General features: G+C 33.4%; 6 protein-coding genes across 6 annotated transcripts; 3 read left to right on the top strand and 3 right to left on the bottom strand.

The window, feature by feature from the left end:
- The first annotated feature begins 1,671 nt into the window (after positions 1–1,671).
- Positions 1,672–2,219, top strand: BX664DRAFT_204620 (uncharacterized protein). The gene is made up of 2 exons (XM_051540136.1): positions 1,672–1,996; positions 2,078–2,219. The coding sequence occupies exons 1-2, from the start codon at positions 1,772–1,774 to the stop codon at positions 2,177–2,179; spliced, it is 327 nt and encodes a 108-aa protein (XP_051396615.1). The 5' UTR covers positions 1,672–1,771; the 3' UTR covers positions 2,180–2,219.
- A 1,877-nt stretch (positions 2,220–4,096) lies between these two features.
- BX664DRAFT_341722 (uncharacterized protein) lies at positions 4,097–4,456 on the bottom strand (the record flags this gene model as incomplete). The annotated part of the gene is made up of 1 exon (XM_051547049.1): positions 4,097–4,456. A coding segment is annotated over one exon (204 nt), but the record flags the coding sequence as incomplete, so codon positions are not given.
- A 2,060-nt stretch (positions 4,457–6,516) lies between these two features.
- On the bottom strand, positions 6,517–7,105 carry BX664DRAFT_341718 (uncharacterized protein). The gene has a single exon (XM_051547048.1). The coding sequence runs from the start codon at positions 7,093–7,095 to the stop codon at positions 6,745–6,747; it is 351 nt and encodes a 116-aa protein (XP_051396613.1). The 5' UTR covers positions 7,096–7,105; the 3' UTR covers positions 6,517–6,744.
- A 1,127-nt stretch (positions 7,106–8,232) lies between these two features.
- On the top strand, positions 8,233–10,020 carry BX664DRAFT_341717 (JAB1/Mov34/MPN/PAD-1 ubiquitin protease-domain-containing protein; the record flags this gene model as incomplete). Its single annotated transcript, XM_051547047.1, has 8 exons — positions 8,233–8,388; positions 8,698–8,707; positions 8,776–9,086; positions 9,165–9,230; positions 9,305–9,390; positions 9,506–9,617; positions 9,684–9,829; positions 9,927–10,020. The coding sequence occupies exons 1-8, from the start codon at positions 8,341–8,343 to the stop codon at positions 10,018–10,020; spliced, it is 873 nt and encodes a 290-aa protein (XP_051396612.1). The 5' UTR covers positions 8,233–8,340.
- A 642-nt stretch (positions 10,021–10,662) lies between these two features.
- Positions 10,663–12,253, top strand: BX664DRAFT_388856 (uncharacterized protein). Its single transcript, XM_051549498.1, has 6 exons — positions 10,663–10,803; positions 10,918–11,010; positions 11,063–11,187; positions 11,257–11,585; positions 11,649–11,727; positions 11,784–12,253. The coding sequence occupies exons 1-6, from the start codon at positions 10,690–10,692 to the stop codon at positions 12,118–12,120; spliced, it is 1,077 nt and encodes a 358-aa protein (XP_051396611.1). The 5' UTR covers positions 10,663–10,689; the 3' UTR covers positions 12,121–12,253.
- Positions 12,254–12,580: 327 nt separating this feature from the next.
- On the bottom strand, positions 12,581–18,727 carry BX664DRAFT_286343 (SNF2 family N-terminal domain-containing protein). The gene is made up of 20 exons (XM_051541703.1): positions 18,022–18,727; positions 17,806–17,931; positions 17,646–17,717; positions 17,293–17,565; positions 17,113–17,231; positions 16,931–17,040; positions 16,768–16,857; positions 16,528–16,706; positions 16,380–16,460; positions 16,241–16,301; positions 15,866–16,168; positions 15,644–15,807; positions 15,508–15,581; positions 15,256–15,436; positions 15,068–15,169; positions 14,783–14,994; positions 13,831–14,711; positions 13,573–13,756; positions 13,309–13,516; positions 12,581–13,249 (listed from the first exon to the last, which is right to left on the bottom strand). The coding sequence occupies exons 1-20, from the start codon at positions 18,721–18,723 to the stop codon at positions 12,686–12,688; spliced, it is 4,686 nt and encodes a 1,561-aa protein (XP_051396610.1). The 5' UTR covers positions 18,724–18,727; the 3' UTR covers positions 12,581–12,685.
- Positions 18,728–19,915: the final 1,188 nt, after the last annotated feature.

Here is a 19,915-nt window from a genome sequence, read left to right as displayed (position 1 = left end):
TTTATGCCCTTTTCTTTCTTTTTCCTTTTCTTTCCTTTTTATTTTTCTTTAGTCTTTATTTATTTTATTTTCATTTTTATTTGAACCGTGAAGTAGCACGGTAAGTACATTCGTTTATTTTTTTTATGTTTTTTATATGTTATGACTTTTATGCTAATAATAAATTATAGGTTCTTTTATGATTGAAATTGTCTTTTTTTTCATCCGTGTTATATCATATGTCCACACCACACAAAAAAAAGAAATCTATAGTCATCTGAGATTATTCGGCCTGAGCTTTTTTTTTTCCTGTCCTTTTCTTTTCCTTTTTTTTTTAGCTTTTCTCTTTTTCGTATATCCTTTCATATTCCTTGAATGAACAGATCAATCCGTCATTGTAGGTGCGGATCTACCACTCATCTTCGAACAAGCCATTATGAATGTCCACTTAATCATAACAAACAGCCAACTGCGCATAATATCGTCAGTTTATGCAGGTGCGGATCTGTGATGTTGGTGGTGATTGATAATAATAATATAAAAATAAAAAATAAAAAAGGGGACGAGAACAAGTCTGTGAGATTTCTTTTTATTTCGAAGATGATTAAAAAAGAGGCAAAGTATCTACACAAAAAGTTTTGATGGTCTTATATATAAGTACGTAGTGAGTAATACGTAATACTGGTATGATTACACCATATTTAAGATTAGTGACCAAATTTTATTTTATTTTCTTTTTTATTTTACTTTGTAATACTGTTATACGGAGAGTATAATTTTATTAGTATTTTATTTTTTTTATTGATGTGATGAATCATCATATGTGTAGTGATTCATTATATTAGTTGCCCTGAAGCGTTTGTACATTTGATATATATCTTTCTTGATAGTATCAAAAAGATCATGAGCATAGTAACTTTCAAAGTCCGTATTTTTATTTTTTATTTTTAGATATGCGGTAATTTTTATTTTCTTTCTATTTCTTTCCTTTCTTTATAACAATTTTAGTTATAATATATCAATTGGTAGTCTTTAGTAGTTATATTTTTATTTAATAAAACTTTTATTTTTATTCAAACTACTTTGTTACACGTCAATGTAATTGATTCCATCTTACGATGTATTTTTTATTATTTATTTGTGAATGCATTCTTTAGTTTTATTTTACGCATATGGTTACGAAATACGCTGATACGACAGGATCTGACACTCATTCTCGAACAACCCATTACGACTGTCCTTTAAACAGAAATACTCGGCGAAGATATGAAGATTCTCAACCACAACAAGGTTCTCATCAACATCAAGGTTCTCATCAACTACATGGAGGTTCCAACCAGCGCGTCAGCTCTTCTCTCATTTGCTCTCGCTGTGGTCGTAGAGGTCATTCAAGTGCACATAACAGGTCATGTCCTTTCAACAAATTAAACATCATCGACGAGCGTCTAGGTGCACAGTACAATCAAGCTGCTTCTTCTACTTCATTTGTCCCAGAATCTGTTTTTGGTCCCTATGTTCGCGACGATCAAGGTCGCAACTATCACCGGCATCTACTCCCTCCGAAACTATCTGTTCAACATGCGGAACGCTAATGTGTATCAAGGAAAACGTTATAGTGATGGATAATATGATTGTTACTGGGAATATGAAGGTTATTGGCACAGTACATGCTCAAGGGAGTATCCATTGACTTCAATCCGCAACATCAACCCGTCTGCAATTCAGCTTATGTTGTTCAAATGGTAAAATCAACCTCCCACTTCCAACATCACCTCCAGAAGAAACGCTTTACATGTTACTTGGCGACAGAACCACAAATGAAACGATTGCGGATTTCCACACCAACATTCGATCATACAATACTTTGTTTGCCGTTGCGTCCATCGTGGAAAATGTGGATCAAAGTCTTCTTTGGCAAGGTAGCAACAGACCAACAACATTCAGAATTGACGGAACCATTTACCACTGTATTGGTGCTTTACGATCAAACAACTATCAACAGTCCAATGTTTCTCAGGCAAGTATATAAATTTAATATTTTTAAATCAAATCATCATCCACTAACCTCTTTTTTTTTTTTTTCTCCTCTCTACGATAGATTTACTTTCATGATGCCTCTGAACAGTTGCAACGGCGAACAAGCTTGATCTCTCATTTGAAGCCTGAAACCGTCCAACTTCTTCAAAAAAATCATCCATGACAACAACCATTACGCCGTTAAATTCATGACAGCAGCAGATCAGCATCATGACGAACCGATTGGGAATCTTCAAGTGGTTATCAGCGGAGCAAAAGAACTTGGAAGGCGACAATTCCCTGTACGACCAGCATTTGCAATGACCATCCACAAGAGTCAAGGACAATCACTGGACTATGTAGGTGTGTATCTGAAAGATCAAGTGTTTGCCCATGGACAACTGTATGTAGCTCTCTCACGATCAAGAGATCCGTCAAATCTTCGAGTGGCAACCCCACAACCATTTCGCAATTCTCAACCACAAACTGCCAATATTGTATATCGCGACGTCCTTCTATAGTTTTTTTTTTTTTTTTTTTTTTTTTTTTTTTATAATATATATATTCAATATCCAATAAAACGATAAATTATTTTCTCCTCCTCTTGACGATGTTTGGTGATGATGATTGATGATTAATGAAAACATCCTCTAAAAAGATAATCTGTAGTCCACATCATCAGAAAACATTACTATGACGTCTAGGGGACTCCTATACAATTTCTAGCCTAGATATGCATTCTAGGACCTCTAGGACCCCCCCTAAATAGCTAGGCCTAGAAATAATAAAAATATTTGACTTCAATAAATCTATGACAAAAATATACTAAATCTAGGTAGGACACTATTACGGTTGAAATATAGGTATGGTCGACCTCCAGAACAAGGAATTTCATTTGATCAGTACAAATATACTATTGAAATCATAATTTTATTTCATCACTACAAATATTCTATACTACATAACTATACTACATAACTAAAATAATAAGTAACTACACTATAATCGATAATATCCATGAACTACGATCAGAATCACAACTAATGCTATCACCAGGACGATGATCATGACTTGCACTTTGGGTAGGACTATTTTATTTGATACAGACACTTCAATTGGATAACAGAGCCATTCCAACGTAGAAGGCATTCGATCTTGGTTTTGTTGTATGGTTTGCAATCTACAGATGAAATTAACAAAGTGCATAGTAATCCATCAATGCTCTCTTTTCTTTTTTTTTCTTTTCTATATAAATGTTACCTTGGCTATATCATTGAATGTTTGCATCACCTTTATTGTATAGACGAGAATCTAGCAAGCTACAGATAAAATCAACAAAATGAGTAGTAATCCATCAATGTTTATTTCTTTTTCTTTTTCTATAGAAATGTTACCTTGGCTATATCATTGGATGTTTGTATCACCATTATTATATAGACGATAATCTAGCAAGCTACAGATAAAATCAACAAAATGAGCAGTAATCTATCAATGTTATTTCTTTTTCTTTTCTTTTTTCCATGTACAAGTTACCTTGGCTGCACCATCGAGCGTTTTGTACCACCAGTAAACCCAATGTCATCATAACAGTTGGCTCGGAGAGAAATAAAGGCTTACCAAATGCAGTTATCAGACAATTTCAGATCATCAAGAAAGATAGCTGTACCGTCTTACGTATAGCGCTCCACTATCAGTCATTGATATGATCTTCAATAATCTTTCCAAACCAAATACCGCAAATGTCAGGACTTAACAAGGACTCCAGGATGAAACAACACGATCAACAGACAATAACTGAATTTCCTACGTGTTGCATTTTGCCCTCCACCTACTTGAGTACAAAATTCAGTCACTAGATTCATAAACGATTCTAGAGACTGATCATCCTCGACCAAGTCCATTGCCCGTAAACAAACAAAGATCAATACACCATGATCTTCGTCTGACCAAAAGCTAAGTACAAAGTAATGATGACCATTCGACAGTTGACTGTATAGACCACTATTCTGATACCTAACAGATAACAAAGAATCAACAAAATGAGTAGTAATCCATCGATGTTGTTCATTTTTTCTTCTTCTTTTACATATACATATTACCTTGGATCATGCGCCAGTGTCAATGTATCAATAACAATACAATAAAAAGAAGGATCTAAAAAAAAAGAAAGAAGCAAGTGATTGTATGTAATATCGGTTGATGCTCTTTTTTTTTGTGCAACTTACTAGTTTGGTTGTACAGACGACAATCTTGATATCTACAGATACAAAAAACAACAGAGAGAAAGAGTCCAACCAAATAGCAAAGAGATATTGAAGAGAACATCACCACAATGAGCGACAGATGGGAGGGAGAGAGAGAGTCCAAACAAGTAGAAAAGAAATTTTGAAATATCATAAGGAAGACTAACCAAGCAGTAAAAAGGTCCTTCAAAAATACTTGTGCATAATTGAATTGCATTTGCTGTGCAATGGAATCCGAAGAAAGAGAGAGTCCAACCAAGAAGAGGTCTTGAAATTGTAGACACTAGAATGAATTAACTATAAAACAAGTAACTAATTGTATTTTATACTATTTTTTATTTTATTATTTTTATTTTATTATTATTATTTTATTTATTTTTTTAAATTGACAATAATAAAATAAGAATCCATTTCTGTCATTGTATTTTATATGTTACCTATCATGAGCCAATATGGAGAGACGAACAAAGTGCGCAGGAGTAAAAAAAAAAAAAAAAAAAAAAGTGTGGAGAAAAGGAAAGAGAAGGTAGAAAAAGAAAATTGTTAGGAAACGAAATAAATAAAAATGCAACGAGAAGTCCGACTAGGTAAAGGCGATGTGCCAAAGTAATATATAATAGAGAGAAAGAATATGTTGTAATGTACTAACGAAAGTAAAGTACTTATAAAGAAGTAAGGTTAGTTTTTGATATTAAAGAAAAAGTGATAAAAAATATATGAAAAAGAGAACGACTTCATAATATATTTCTTTTTTTCATATAATTTAATTTATTTAAGGAACACAGGCACACAAACAGTTGTTTGAAAGGAAATGATAGATAACATTAAAAAAAAAGTAATGATTGTAAATAGTGACAATGAATATAATTTTATTAAACAAAAAGAATTGTAAATGTGTATAACTGTATACTAAGTATGATAGTAAAAAGAATCACTAATGCTTTAAGCCAGAATAGGATAAAAAGACCAATAAGATATCTCTAATTGATTGTAAGTCGAATCCAATTGAATCCTATAATACACCCTGTTCATCCATTTCGCTGATCCAGACGGATAGCCACTTCTCGTAGTATCCTATTGACATGAAACTATAATGATCAATCTTCGTGTATCTAGATTTCTTTCTTTCTTTCAGACGTATATTCAGTAATAGTCATTGTCCAGGATACCCAAGTAAGAAGGATGAGAAGAAGAAAGAACGATAATCCTATATGGACAGATGTTGTAGTAAAAACATCAAGGTCGAAAGAACGCGTATAAAAGAAAAAAAGAAGAAAAGTAGAGTTAGAAATAAGAAGAGGAAAGAACTTGTTTTTGAAACTTACAACTAATAAGAGTGAATGTCTGTAAAAGCACATAGAGAAAAGCATATAGCAAAGAGGTTGGAATGATTCGTGTATAAAAAGAAGAAAAGGTTAGAGAACAACTGTATCTTTATCTTTTTTTTTTTTGTTTAACTTACTACAATCGTCATATTTATATCTAGAATACAGATTCAAATAATAAAAAAAGAGAGAGATCAATATCATATAACGTTGGTGACATAATGAAATGGATTTACCTTATTAAACATGAGTAATACAGCATATAACAGGTTAAAGGTACTTGTGTTCACTTTGTTTAACTAAAAGGTATAAACACACACGGCAAAAAAGAATGATTCAGTCAGTTCATGAATACAATGAATGTATGTATAGATAATCTTTTATTATTATTTCCATACCTTACTTTGATTTGTCTTAAAAGGTAAACATAGAACAGAAAGAAAAAAAAAAGGAACAATAACGTGATAAAAGTAAGAAGAAGAAGAGTAAAAATAAACAAACGTCCTTTTTATTTTATTTGGCAATGCATAATTTTCGCTCAGCGAGCCTGTGGGCAAAATATGCTCCTTCCAAATTAGGGCTAGGAACACAATATTTTATTCAACTCTACATAGAAACCCTAAATTCTACCTAGAAAACCAATTTTTATTCAACTCTATATAGAAGTCCTAAATTCTACCTATTTGACCTAATAATTATGTTTATTATAAAAAAAAAAAAAAAGGTAAGTCTACCTATTACTGTATATCCTTTCTAGCCTAGATAGGAGAAAAGCGATCTGTGATGTCATCTTTCCATCAAATCAATAATTCACACCTTCCCAAAAACAAAAAAAAAAAAAAAAATAATCCACACCTTTCCATCAGACCAATAATCAACATCTTCCAATCAAATGTATTGTCCACATCTTTTCGTCAAATCAATAGTCCATACTTTTTCAAAAAAAAAAAAAAAAAACTATAATCCACACCTTCCAATCAAATCTATAATCCACACCTTCCAATCAAATCTATAATCCCACTTTCCAAACAATCTATAGTCCACACCTTCCAAAGAAAATCTAGAGTCCACACAAATCTTTGATTTCGAAAAGCTCCAGCGGAGCGCCAGAGCGTTTATTGGAAAATAAATACTGAATGATATGTAGGACAAAAATATAAATAAAGTAGTATGCAGGCATTTCAACTATTGTCATTGTTTGTTTTACTTCCCTTGTTCATGGAAAGAGGAACATACAGGTGATACTTTAATGGATTTACCGATATCGAACGAATTGGGATTAAAACAGGTTCGGTTGGATCATGAATATAACAGACTTCTAATTCCATTTCTTTTAAACGCTTTCCAAGATTTACGACATTTTCATCATTATATTCTTTGCAAAATAGCATGCAAATGGCTTGTTCTTTTGTTACTTTTTTCATTCTAAAAAAAGGACAAAAAGAAAGAATTTGCTTTTCATTTTGACCAGGCCCTTTTTTTTTTGTAGGTCCAAAAACCTTCTCTGATTGGACCTGGTTCAATTTTTGCATGCGCTAGGCCCTTCTCTGATTGGACCAGGTCCTTTTTTTTTTTGGTTGGACCAGGTCCTTTTTTTTTTATTGGACCAGGTCCAATTTTTGCATGCACTAGGCGCTTCTCTGATTGGACCAGGTCGATGTTTTTGTGGACCAGGTCCAATTTTTGCATGCACTAGGCGCTTCTCTGATTGGACCAGGTCGATGTTTTTGTGGACCAGGTCCTTTTTTTTTTTTTTGGTTGGACCAGGTCCTTTTTTTTTTGATTGGACCAGGTCGATGTTTTTGTGGACCAGGTCCAATTTTTGCATGCACTAGGCGCTTCTCTGATTGGACCAGGTCCTTTTTTTTTTTTGGTTGGACCAGGTCCAAAAAGCTTCTCTGATTGGACGAGGTGGATGTTTTTGTGGACCAGGTCCTTTTTTTTTTTTTTTTGCGTTGGTAAAAAAAAATAAATAAAAGTGTATTCTTATGGCTGAATTGTTGGCTTTTTGATGAAGTTACTAGTCGCCATTACATGGGCATCTTGTTTCGGCATTTATCCTAGCATTTGTAAGAACGCGAAACGCAACCTTTGAAATGGCTTTTCTCGACACTCCCGCAGGCCTCGATAATTCGTTTCGATAGACTATCTTCCGAAAAAAATTTATAAATAAAATAAAAGGGTGGCAGGTGTGTTCTTTTTTAAAAAAAAAAAAATAAATGTGTATTTGCAGTATTTTCTTTTCTTTTCTGGTGCTCGGCATGTACCAGCGGTAGTGCCAGTGTGATTCAACTAGGTGTCCCGTATAATCGTATTCAGTATCTATAAAGCATGTATAAAAATGAAAGAATAGATCTAAAAGAAAAGGTGCATGATGAATACTTCAGAAGTAAAAGTAATCGTAGACAAGCAATAAAGCGGTTGTAACAAAATAAAACATCTTTATTGAGTAAAAGTATAACTACTAAAGACTACTGATTGATATACTAAAACTAAACGTCAATAGAAAAAAAAAAAAAAAAAAGAAAGAAAATGAAGATAAAATTTTACATAGAAGAAAGGACTAAGTTATTCTGCCATAAAAGAAGCGGAGTCACATATAACAAATAAAAGAAGATAATTAGCCAATCACGTATCTTCCAATTTTGAGGGTATTCTTTTTTTTTTTTTTTTTTTTTATTCCATAGTACAACAACTCAACTTACATTCATTCACACGTGCACACACACATATCTATATATCTATATATATACACACCGACTAATTCCCTAAATAGGATGGACGAACAAATAGCTTTAAAAAATTGGCAATTGGAAAATAACGTTGTGGATATCCAAGACCAACTTTATTATTACGATGCAGAACAAAATAGAGACTAAGTCAATCAAAAACCATGGAAAACAGAGTGAGTTTTTTTTTATTATTATTATTGAATATTTATTTTTAAAAATACTGAACTTTTTTTTCTCTTTTTTTCTATTACTGTAGTCCTCATTAATATAAACATGTCAAAATATTTATTATTATTATTGAATATTTATTTTTAAAAATACTGAACTTTTTTTTTCTCTTTTTTTGTTATTAGTCCTCATTAATATAAACATGTCAAAATATCTGCTATAGCTTTGATCAAGATGGTAAGAGGTTCAACAGTAAAAAAAAAAAAAACGCATTATCTTACCTTTATTTTATTTTATTGTTGATAAATATAGGTAATGCATTCACGGTCAGGGGGAACATGGAGGTGATGGGACTGATGCAAGGTAAAGTACAAGGGGATACTATGATTGTAATGGATGCGTTTGCGTTACCAGTAGAAGGTACAGAAACTCGCGTTAATGCACAAAATGAGGCGTATGAATACACGGTGACTTATATGGAACAAAGCAAACAAGTTGGTCGATTGGAAAATGTCATTGGTTGGTATCATTCTCATCATGGTTACGGTTGTTGGTTATCCGGGATTGATGTGGGTACTCAAAGTTTAAATCAACAATATAAAGAACCTTTTGTGGCCGTTGTAGTAAGTTGTTGTTTTTTTGTGACATGATACATATTTTCTTTCTTCCTTGATGATCATTCAACCTTTTTTTTTTTTTAGATTGATCCTAATCGAACCATGTCTGCTGGCAAAGTAGAAATCGGTGCTTTTCGAACGTACCCCAAGGTATTAAAAAAAAATTACAAATGCTATTGAATGAACATGGATTAATTCTTTCATCTATATATTTGTATATATAGGGATACAAACCAACCGACAGTGAACCTACTGAATATCAAACCATTCCATTGGACAAGATTGAAGACTTTGGTGTTCATGCAAAAGAGTGAGTCTTTTTTTTTTTTTGATCATCAACCTTCTCTGCACATATATTTACATACAAAAGGAAAGATATTGAATTCATCCCTCTTCATGTTCTCTCTTTTTTTTTTCCTCTATAGATATTATCCTTTGGAGATTTCCCACTTTAAATCATCATTGGATAATCAGTTATTGGAAGTGTTATGGAATAAATACTGGGTACATACATTATCACAATCTCCTCTTTTGACCGTAAGTTGATATACAAATGAAAAAGAAAAATCTATATTTACGTTAATACTTTTTTTTCAAATTTAGAATCGGGAGTATGCTATAAGACAAATGGCTGATTTAACACAGAAATTGGAACAAACAAACTATGGTATGCTGGGTCGTATGGGTGGTTATTATGGTGATCGCAAAAAGAATGATCGAAGTCAATTAAGCAAGGTTACAAAGGATAGGTAAGAAAAAAAAAAAAAGAATATAGATTAAAAGAATGGATTGATGGAGTGTGACAAGCCGATATGGATCTAATGATCTTCCCTTTTTTTTTTTTAGTTCAAAAATCACTACTGAAGCCATGCATGGATTGATATCACAAGGTCTCAAGGATCTCTTACTCAACCAACGACAATGCCATCATCCACATTGAGGTATTTTTTTTGGCTTGATTGCATATAGGATAGTTTTTTCTTTTAGTGATATTATTATTACATTTGTACATTTCAATAAACAAGCTTTTTGGATGGAAACATCAGATGTGATCAATCAAAAAAGGAAATAGGTAACAGGGTTCTTTTTCATCATCTGCAAAGAGGAAGTCCCAGTAATACTATCGTATATATCAATGTTTTCTTCATATCATGATTCCTGAATATATATGTATATATATATGCTCGCCCTCGCCATAGAAGAAAAATACCGGGCTTTGAAAATCGCCCCACTCATAAAGACATAATCTTCCCGTAGCAACGCATATTTCAATGAATGTCAAAATGTTTATTTGCACGTTAAAAAAAATCTGGTCACCCGCCAAGCGAATGGAAAAATCCAGTACTGTACTGTAAAAAAAAAAAAAGTCGTACTAAAAAAGAACCTTCTTTTTGGCTTTAAAAAGGGTGGGAGTAATTTTATCTATTTCTTCTGGGTTGATTTTGTCCTCCAATCAAAAAGATGCTTGTCATCTGCACCCCCTCCCCATTTCCATGACGTTATAAATTGACTTTCCGCATATAAATGGAATTGTCTCCCCTTTTTCACCTCTCTCTTTCTCCTTTTTGTATCTCGTTTTTTTTTTTTTTTTTTATTATTTTATTTTGTTATGCCACATCAAACAACTACTCTTTATATTACTCAATTAGATGAACGAGTCACAGAAAACATGTTGAAAGATATTTTTTCAATGATCTCTCCTGTTCATCATGTCAAAATCAATGTAAGATTCCCACGTTTAGAATATATAAAAAAATCTAATCTTATCAGTGATATATACATACATGATGATGTTATTTTAGTTTGATCGGAGAGCTAAAACTTTTTTTTTTAATAGACTCAAAATCAATCTGGACTAGTTGAATTTCATGAACGTCGAGGTGCTGAACAAGTTTTACATACAATGGATGGAAGAATTATCTTGGGTCAGGTAATGTCATTTGTGAAACCATCTTTTTTTTTCTCATCCTCGTTATTATTAGAAAATTCATATTCAATGGTCAAATCAAACAAAGAAACATCATTATTATACTATTCATGTTTATGGACTTGGTCAAGATATTACTTCTTCTATATTAAAATCAGCATTTCAATCCTTTTCACCAATGTAAAAAAAAAAAAAAAAAAAAAAAAAAAAAACCAAGAATTATTTATCTTTTTTTTTTTAAATGATTAGACACGTGGAAGTCATGGCAGACCATGGAACCATTGATTTTGAAACCAAACAAGAAGCTGAACAAGCCATGAAAGAAATGAATGGACAAACAAATACATTAGGACAAATTCAATGTTATTGGGCCAATCATCATATTCTAGAAACATTGTCTTCTCCTTATACCTCTCGACCTTCCACTCCACCTACACCATCCTTCTCTAATACTCCAATGCATCCTTCTACCACTTTTCGTGTCACTTCCAACAATCGGTCGTACGAACAAATATTTGCCCAGACCCCTCCTTACAATACTTCCGTGTATGTGAAAAACTTACCGACACAAGTCTCAGGTAAAAAAAAAAAAAAAAATTATTATTATTATTATTATTTATCTGATCATTTATTTTTATTAGAACAAGACCTCGTGTCACATTTTCAACAATATGGTTATGTGTCTCATATCGAGATGGATGAATATGGTGCCACTGTAACGTAAGTCCATCATAAAAACCGTTGATGATAGTTACACGGATCCTTTATTTATTTAGATTGGATACACATGCAAATGCAAGTACTGCGATCTTTGCATTACAAGGATTTGATATTCAAGGACAACCTATTGAATTAGAATGGGCTCATGAAAATGAAAAAGAACAAGAACAAGAACAAAAGGAAGACTCTTATTATAGTATGTATCAACAACAACAGGACAATCAATGGCGATTTCAACCCATTCATGGTGGTTATTATGATCTTTTAATGATGCGACCTCCAGCTCCTGTGGCAGGCTCTCCTTATTCTGCTGGTGGCAAGGCAGGTCAAGCTATTCATGGTTGGAATCAGTATTATCAAAATTATTATAGTGCTGGTCATCAAAGTATCTAATTTATTTTTATCATTCCTTTTTCATTCATCATACCTTCTTTTTTGTATATATATTTTGGCATTTTTCTCCCTCCCCCCTCTTTTTTTTTTTAATACCTTTTGATATTTCTTTTCTTTTTTTTTTATCAATAAATCCTTTTTTTTCGGAAATCAAGAATTTTATACCATGATATGTTTGAAAGACGGCTGGAGCATGAAAGACAATGACGGATCATTCAATATATAGTAAATGGAACAAAATATATGTGTGATGACACAGCATTAAATCAAGTTAACCAATCTAGGGTGTTCAAGTAATATTTTATTGACTGTATATAAAAAAAAAAATGTAAAATAATATATAAAAAAAAAGAAAAGAAGAACGGAATCTAGTATTTTGTATATGTAAACAGGAGGGATTGACTAAGAACTAAAATAAACAAATAAGGGAGGATAATAATAAGAAAATCAATGGAAAAAAAAAAGAAAGAAAAAAAAAAAAGACTCAAGGTGTGCGAAGTCTATATTGTCTTTTTTTTTTTTGTCTCTTTTTTTCATGATTTCCAGCCAAACAATAAAAGATTGATTATGGTTCTACTTCTAAAGTGTCGTTTGATGGTGGTATGTTGTCCGAATGGCCATTAGTGAGAGTAGATGGTGGTGATGATATTGTGTCATTTGATGATGTTTCCTTCTTCTCGACTACTTGTTCATTGTCTTCGACTATTTGTTCATTGTCTTCTTCATTCATCTGTTCTTCCTTGAGTTCATCCTTGGCTACGGTGGACTTGATATTGTCCATAGGTACATTGGCCATTTTCTCAATCATCGTCTTGTCACCGATGTCTAGATTATTTTCCACACGTAGACGGTCACCATCATCGCCAGCGATAAGGGAAGTGGTTCGTTCGGAATCATCGCTGTCTTCTTGGGCTGGTGATGCTGAAAATGCTTTGGCTGAAGCTCGTGTTGCTCGTCCACCACGTCGTGCAGGAGGTGCTGCCGCGATTTTTCGTTGTCGTGTACGTCGAATAGGTGTCTTTTCCGGTGCTTTACGTTTTCGTTCATTTTGGCTACTTTCCCGTAAACAAGCAATAATCACTCTTCGAAGTCGTAATCCAATATCTGCTCGAGATGGCCATACATATACCTATATTAAAAAAAAAAAAAGGTTAACATTCATATGCTTCATCATTATTATCCACTTACAGTATCTTCATCGCCTTGTTCATTATCTTCAGCATCCTTGCCATCATTGTCTTCCTTGGCATCGTCCATTACAGTATCCAATTCCGCTCCATCATCATCATCTTCTTCTTCATCTTCTTTCTTGTTACCATTCGAACCACTTTCTTCTTGATCCAAATATTTCCTTTTAGCAAAACAGAATTCAGGATCATTACGAATATCCATATATCTACAAAATAAAAAAAAAATTCAGTACCAATCAAAAAAAAAAAAATAACTACTTACTGTTGATAACCATGTTTGCAAATACCAAGCAATAAACTACGATCTTCATCTTTACCCCACCATTTTGCTGGTCGTGCACCAACCACGTGAGGGATCGACATATTCTTGGCTTCTTCCCAAACACTTGGTACAATTTTATCCCGAATTGTATGTAACATTTGAATACGTAATAACATATTTCGTCCTTTTTCAAAATAAATAAATAAATAAAAAATATAATGTCAATCCCTCTTTTACATATATTTATATCATTTTTACCTTTGCGTTCAATATGTTCAATATAATCATCAGTAGCATCAATCAAAAATGACCTAAATTCAGCGATTTGTCGTTTGTTACTATTCTTATAAGGGACAGTGTCATCATCAGGGACTTCTTCTTTTGCATCTGATGTCAATATGGATTCGATATCAGCCGCCAATTTCTTGTCATCTTCAGATTCCTTGTTAAGAGTAGGAAGAGTATGCCGCATCAACGCCCTTGTCACTGCCTTGAGATCCTTTTCTGTTCGACGAGGAAAATCATCCTTCATTTGTTCCCAAGCACCATAACCATAGATCATCAGTTTGCGTCCATATTTCGCTTTTTCAGACATGGTCCATAATTTAGCACTTGTATCTCCACCACGACCACCAGCCCGACCACCACGACCTCGTCCACCACCTCTTCGTCCACCACGTGTTGATCTTGCTGGAGGTGTTGTTGGTGTGGATGCTTTACTGCTATTGGCACTTGCTGCTCGTCTTCCGCGTCGACCAAGTATACCACCACGGGTAGCTGTTTGATCCTCTTCCTCGTCTTCGTCTTCATCTTCGTAGGCATCCGAATCTTCATTTTCATTGTCGGAATAATTGCTGTCAACATGTTTGGTACCAAATCGTTCTACTTTGCGTCGTCGTCGAGGAGATTGAAGAATCAATTTGTTCTTTTCTTCAGGAGCTTCAGATGTATCAATGTTGGCCTTGGCTGCCCATTTTTCCCAAAAGTCAGGATCATCCAATTCAACACCATCCACATCACCAGAACCAGCTGAGAAGGTTGCTTTGGAAAATACTGATCCTTGTTCATTTCCTTCATGTCGAATCACCTTTGTACGTCTTTCCAAAATTTGATCAATATCTTCTTCACAGAATTGAGTACTATCATAATAAAAAAAAAAAAAATGGAATGAGTTTTCATTTCTCTTTTTTTTTTTTTTAGATGTAATTACCTGGCTTCATCATCTAACATAGCTCCATAAGCACCCTTTTTCAATAGATCTTCAATTTCTTGCTTGGTCAATTCATGCTTATTAGGTTGTCCATTATCAGGTTCACCAGTAGGTCCAGATCTTGACATGACAGCTTTATCCAATCCCAATTTCATACCAGCTCTATCGAACATATCCTTTTCATACGTGTTTGCACAAATCAAACGGTAAATCTAAATAAACAAATTTATAAAAAAAAAGTTACTATCTAATATTTGATGGAAAATCATATATCCTATTTCTTACCTGGACAGGTTTAGTTTGACCAATACGATGACAACGTGCTTGCGCTTGCAAATCATTCTGAGGATTCCAGTCACTGTCGAAAATAATGCAAGTATCAGCAGCCTATGTATATATATATATATATATATATATATAAGGTAAGTATCGCCTCCTTCATGGTTTTAAATGAAATATTAAAATAAAATTACCGTTAAATTGATACCAACACCACCAGCACGAGTACATAACAAAAAGACGAATGATTCTTCAATAGGCAATGTTGAGAAACGATCAATAGCAGCTTGACGTTGATCACCAGGGATTGAGCCATCAATTCGTTCAAAAGCATATTTTCGTCGTCGAAGATAATCCGATAGAATATCCAAACAGCTATAATAAAATAACAAAAAATCGTTTGTTATTCATTCTTTCATTTTATTCTTTTTTTTTCTTTTTGGTACCTTGTGAATTGAGAGAAAATAAGCACTTTGTGATTTCCAAGAATAAGTTTCTTCAAAAGTTTATCGATGAGCACCTACAAATAATATATATATATATATTAGTATGACATCATCTTATTCATTTTTTTGGACTTACCAATTTACCAGAGGATTGAACCAAACAAGTGAATTGATCTTGAGGAGTTTTGGCGTTACATTCGGATACAATCACTTCTTCAGCACCATCCAATAAATAAGGATGAATACAACATTTTCGTAATTGCATCATAATGTTGCGAAGATGAGGCATTTCTTTGTTGGCTATATAAAAAGAAGAAAATGAATTTGTTATGTCATCAAATTAATTCATATAACTTACTTTTAGCACCTTTCTTCAAGAAACTAAAGTTCTTTTCCAAAATTGCACGATACCATTTCTTTTGAGGATTTGTCAATTCCACTTCTACCACTGTTTCTTCCTTGACAGGAATAGTTTTTTCCACATCTTCTTTGAATCGACGTAACATGATGGGTTTCAATAAAGCTTGTAACTTTTCCACTTGAGCTGCCGTTTGTAAAGATCCATATTCTGCAAAAAAGTAATTTTCATCGCTAAAGACATCAGGTTGCATAAAGCTGAGTAAACTATATAATTCATCCAAATTGTTTTGTAATGGAGTGCCTATAAATATATGTTAATAAAGGTTAGTATAAATGTAGGTATGAACAAAACAAAAAAAAAATGAGGACTTACCAGTCAATAGTAGTTTGTGTTCCATATAAAAGGTCTTTAATATTTCAAGTACTTTAGATTGCTTGAAAATTAAAATTAAAAAAAAATAGAAAACAAATCAGAAGTAAGTATCAACGTATCTCCTATTTTCAATGCATACCTTATTTTTCAATCGATGAGCTTCATCAAATACACCACATTTCCACTGAATCTTGCTAAGTAAGGGAGCACTGGAAGAAGCCTATAACGAAAAAAAAAAAAATTGTATATCAGTAAATGGGAAAAAAAAATCAAATCCAGTTGATTACCATTTCATATGTTGTGATCAAGACATCAAACTTGTAACGATCAGGGATGTTATTACTTTCGGCATCCTTATAATAGAATTCAGTATCCACAATCAAGTTTCTGGCAAAGTTGCTACCACGATAATCAACGACATTCAAATCCGTCCACGCCTTGAAAGCACGTTCCCAGTGAGGAATGGCTGAAAAAAAAAGGAATGAGTTCAAATGTATATCATTATAGAATTTCAATAAAATGCTTACTTGATAGAGGTGCAATAATGATAAATGGACCCTTAATCCCAAGAACATGATAAATATCATTCAATAGCGCAACAGATTGAACAGTTTTACCTGATAAAAAAAAAAAAAAAAAAAAAAAGTTCAGTCATTCCCATATAAAAAGTAAAACTTTTATCATCCTTACCAAGACCCATTTCATCTGCCAAAATACATGATCTGAAACTGTAGTAACAGAATCGTAACCAATTCAACCCTTCCAATTGATACGACCGTAATTCATTTCCATACCGATACCTAACAAGAATATAAATAAAGAAGAAAAAAAAAGTTATGATAACCATGATTTAATTTTTATAGAATACTTACGAAGGAGATCGGTCATATTTCATAAATCGACTAAGATCAGGACGTGGAGGAGGAGGATTTTGTTTGGCTTCAGGAATAATTCGACGTTCATGAAATTCTTCCACCTTGTGTTCATCAATCTATATATACAAACAATATGAGTACAATTTTCATTTTTTTTCTTTTCTTTGGATATTTTACCGCTTCAACATCTTCTTCTTTTTCCCAAGTACAGTGTTCATAAAATAGAGCATTCCATTTGCAAAGATAATAGATTTTGAGATCACCAGTAGAAGGATCTTCTAATTCACCTTCATCCACAATACGATCCAACTTGAGATATTCACGGAAATCTTCGCCTTTTTCACCATCATCTTCCCATTTTCGAATGAATTTCTTGACCCGATGTTTACCCAAATGTTCAGCTTCAATTTGTTCCAATGGTACCCAATCGACGTGATGGAAACTTGTGTTCTATCAATCAAATATATATAAATGATCAGTGAAATCCCTTTCCCTCTTTTTTTCCTTCTTTTTTTTTTTTTTTTTTTTACCTTGTATTTGATCAATAATTCTTCTTCACCAGTTTCATCATTCTTTCGATAATCAAGGATACGTTCAAATTCCTATAATACAAAAGGAAAATAATAATAATAAAAAAAATGAGATGATTAACAATTGATTCACCTATCGTTAAGATAAGAAAAGTCATACCTTTGTTCCCATTGGTATAACAACGCTTTCTTCTTCATCAGAGCCATTCTTCTTTCGTTTCTTGGTGTCATCCTCATCGCTTTCAAAATCACTATCTTTTTCAGTATCCGATTCTTCAGATAAATCCTAAAAAAAAAAAAAAAAAAAAAAAAAAAAAGGAAAAAACGAATCAGTACATATGTATATATATTTGATAGGAGAAATAAATTCATTTACCAAATCTTCTTCATCAGAGGAATCTTCATATAATGGTTTCTTCTTCTTGGCTTGTCTTCCTGATCGACGAGTAGGTTGAGGCTGTTGATACTGTTGGTGTTGTTGTTGATAATATTGATATTGCTGAGGTGGACCAGGATAGGCATTTGAAGATCTAAATTGATGTTGAAAATGTTGTGGTTGACCAGGAGGGGGACGGAATTGGGGATGAGCTTGCTGTTGGGATTGTTGTTGTTGAGATTGATGTTGGAGATATTGTAATTGATGCATTCGAACCATTTGTTGATATTGATGCATCCTTTGTTGATGTAATTGAACATTCATTCCATTGGTAAATTGAGGAGGAGGTGGTAGTTGTTGCATGTTGAATCCTTGCAATGGAGGACGAGGCATATTGAAAGGAGGTTGATGAGCTGACATACCAGGATGCATTCCAGCTTGTTGTTGCATGGCTGGATGAGGTACCATATTATAGAACATCATTCGTTGTTGTTCTTGAGGAGACATTTGTTGTTGTTGTTGTGATGGTGAAGGTTGTTGACCACCCGATGGTTGTTGCTGTTGTTGCGACTGTTGTTGTTGTGGTTGTTGTTGTTGTTGTTGTGGAGGCTGTTGATACATCATGGGTCGTGGGAAGCCTTGTGGCATAAAACCTTGATTAGCATTGAATCCAGGAGGAGGTGATGGCATGTAACCGGGCATATATCGTTGTTGTTGTTGTTGTTGTTGTTGTTGTAATTGACCCATCTGAGGAGAAGGTTGTTGTTGTTGGAATGACTGAGAATACATTTGAGGTGGATAACCATTGGCATTTGGTGGACCTTGGAAACCTGACGGTGACATGTTCATCATATTATTGGGTTGACCATGCTGTGGTTGCTGTGGTTGCTGTGATTGCTGTGGCTGTTGTGGTTGTTGTGGTTGTTGTGGTTGTTGTGGCTGTTGTGGTTGTTGTGGCTGTTGTGGTTGCGTTGGAGTTTGTTGTTGTTGTTGTTGTGGCGAAGATGCTTGAGGATCTACTTGATAATTACCCTGTTGAGCCGCCATGTATGGGTTGAACATTTCTTGTTGATTCGCCATGGAAGGCTAAAAGTCTCCGGTGTAGTTATGTGTTGCTTTTGCTAGTACCTATGATAAAAAATATATATATTAAAAAAAAAGAGGTAAGAATCTTGTATTTCAATTTTTCATTGCCCATCTTGTTAGTCCACCAAACATAATGGTACTGATCTTTTCCAAAAGTCCACTAGTCTCCACCTCTTTTCCATAGATAATCAAGTGATCAAGACTCTCTCCACCATCATTCATCTTTTTTCCTGTTTTGAGAGTGTATTGGTCTTTCATCTAATGTATACGTACCGTAGGGATGTACTGATATAAAAAGTGTATAAAAGAATAGAGTCACCAAAATCAATCGTCAAAAGGGCGTATTTCCGTCTTTTTTTTTGTTGTTGTTGTTGAAAGATAAATCGAAATGAAAGATAATAATGAACCAAATAAAGAATATATTTGTGTGAGTATATACAGTGTATGTGACCGATAAGTAATGATCTAATGTTGTTATTACCGATAAAAAATTGAAGAAATAGCCCAATACAAAAGAAAAAAGAAGAACTACTGACAAAATCGCACTATTTCGTCGGTTTTCTTTCCTTTGTATAAAAAAAGAGATTCAAATCAAGTAACGAAAAAAAAAAAGGAGAGACAAAGCGGAAGGGAAAAATGAGTCAAATAAACAAAAAAGTAAATATGACGGATTCCTTCCAAAATATATATATATAAAAGAAAAAGAAGTGAAAATAGAAATGGAGATAGGAAGAAAAAGAAAAGGAAAAAAACAAAAAACAAAAAACAAAAAAAAAGAGGGCAAAATAAGACTTCTGGGACAATAAAA

Source organism: Halteromyces radiatus (genome assembly GCF_025201355.1).
Source record: "Halteromyces radiatus strain CBS 162.75 chromosome Unknown BX664scaffold_9, whole genome shotgun sequence".
NCBI classification, from domain to species: Eukaryota; Fungi; Mucoromycota; class Mucoromycetes; order Mucorales; family Cunninghamellaceae; genus Halteromyces; species Halteromyces radiatus.
Note: the sequence above shows the minus strand (reverse complement) of the source record. Positions and strands in the feature narration are given on the sequence as shown.

Excerpts from the sequence above, each read along its gene's own strand:
- BX664DRAFT_204620 (XM_051540136.1), top strand. The coding sequence starts at position 1,772 with ATGTTACTTGGCGACAGAACCACAAATGAAACGATTGCGGATTTCCAC. Across the intron at positions 1,997-2,077 it reads AACAGTCCAATGTTTCTCAG|ATTTACTTTCATGATGCCTC; the intron begins GCAAGTATATAA and ends TCTCTACGATAG.
- BX664DRAFT_341718 (XM_051547048.1), bottom strand. The coding sequence starts at position 7,095 with ATGCAAAAATTGAACCAGGTCCAATCAGAGAAGGTTTTTGGACCTACA.
- BX664DRAFT_388856 (XM_051549498.1), top strand. The coding sequence starts at position 10,690 with ATGCCACATCAAACAACTACTCTTTATATTACTCAATTAGATGAACGA. Across the intron at positions 11,011-11,062 it reads GAAGAATTATCTTGGGTCAG|AAAATTCATATTCAATGGTC; the intron begins GTAATGTCATTT and ends CGTTATTATTAG. Across the intron at positions 11,188-11,256 it reads TTTCAATCCTTTTCACCAAT|ACACGTGGAAGTCATGGCAG; the intron begins GTAAAAAAAAAA and ends TTAAATGATTAG.
- BX664DRAFT_286343 (XM_051541703.1), bottom strand. The coding sequence starts at position 18,723 with ATGCCCGGTTACATGCCATCACCTCCTCCTGGATTCAATGCTAATCAA. Across the intron at positions 17,718-17,805 it reads TTATACCAATGGGAACAAAG|GAATTTGAACGTATCCTTGA; the intron begins GTATGACTTTTC and ends TTTGTATTATAG. Across the intron at positions 16,302-16,379 it reads CTCATCGATTGAAAAATAAG|CAATCTAAAGTACTTGAAAT; the intron begins GTATGCATTGAA and ends TTAATTTTCAAG.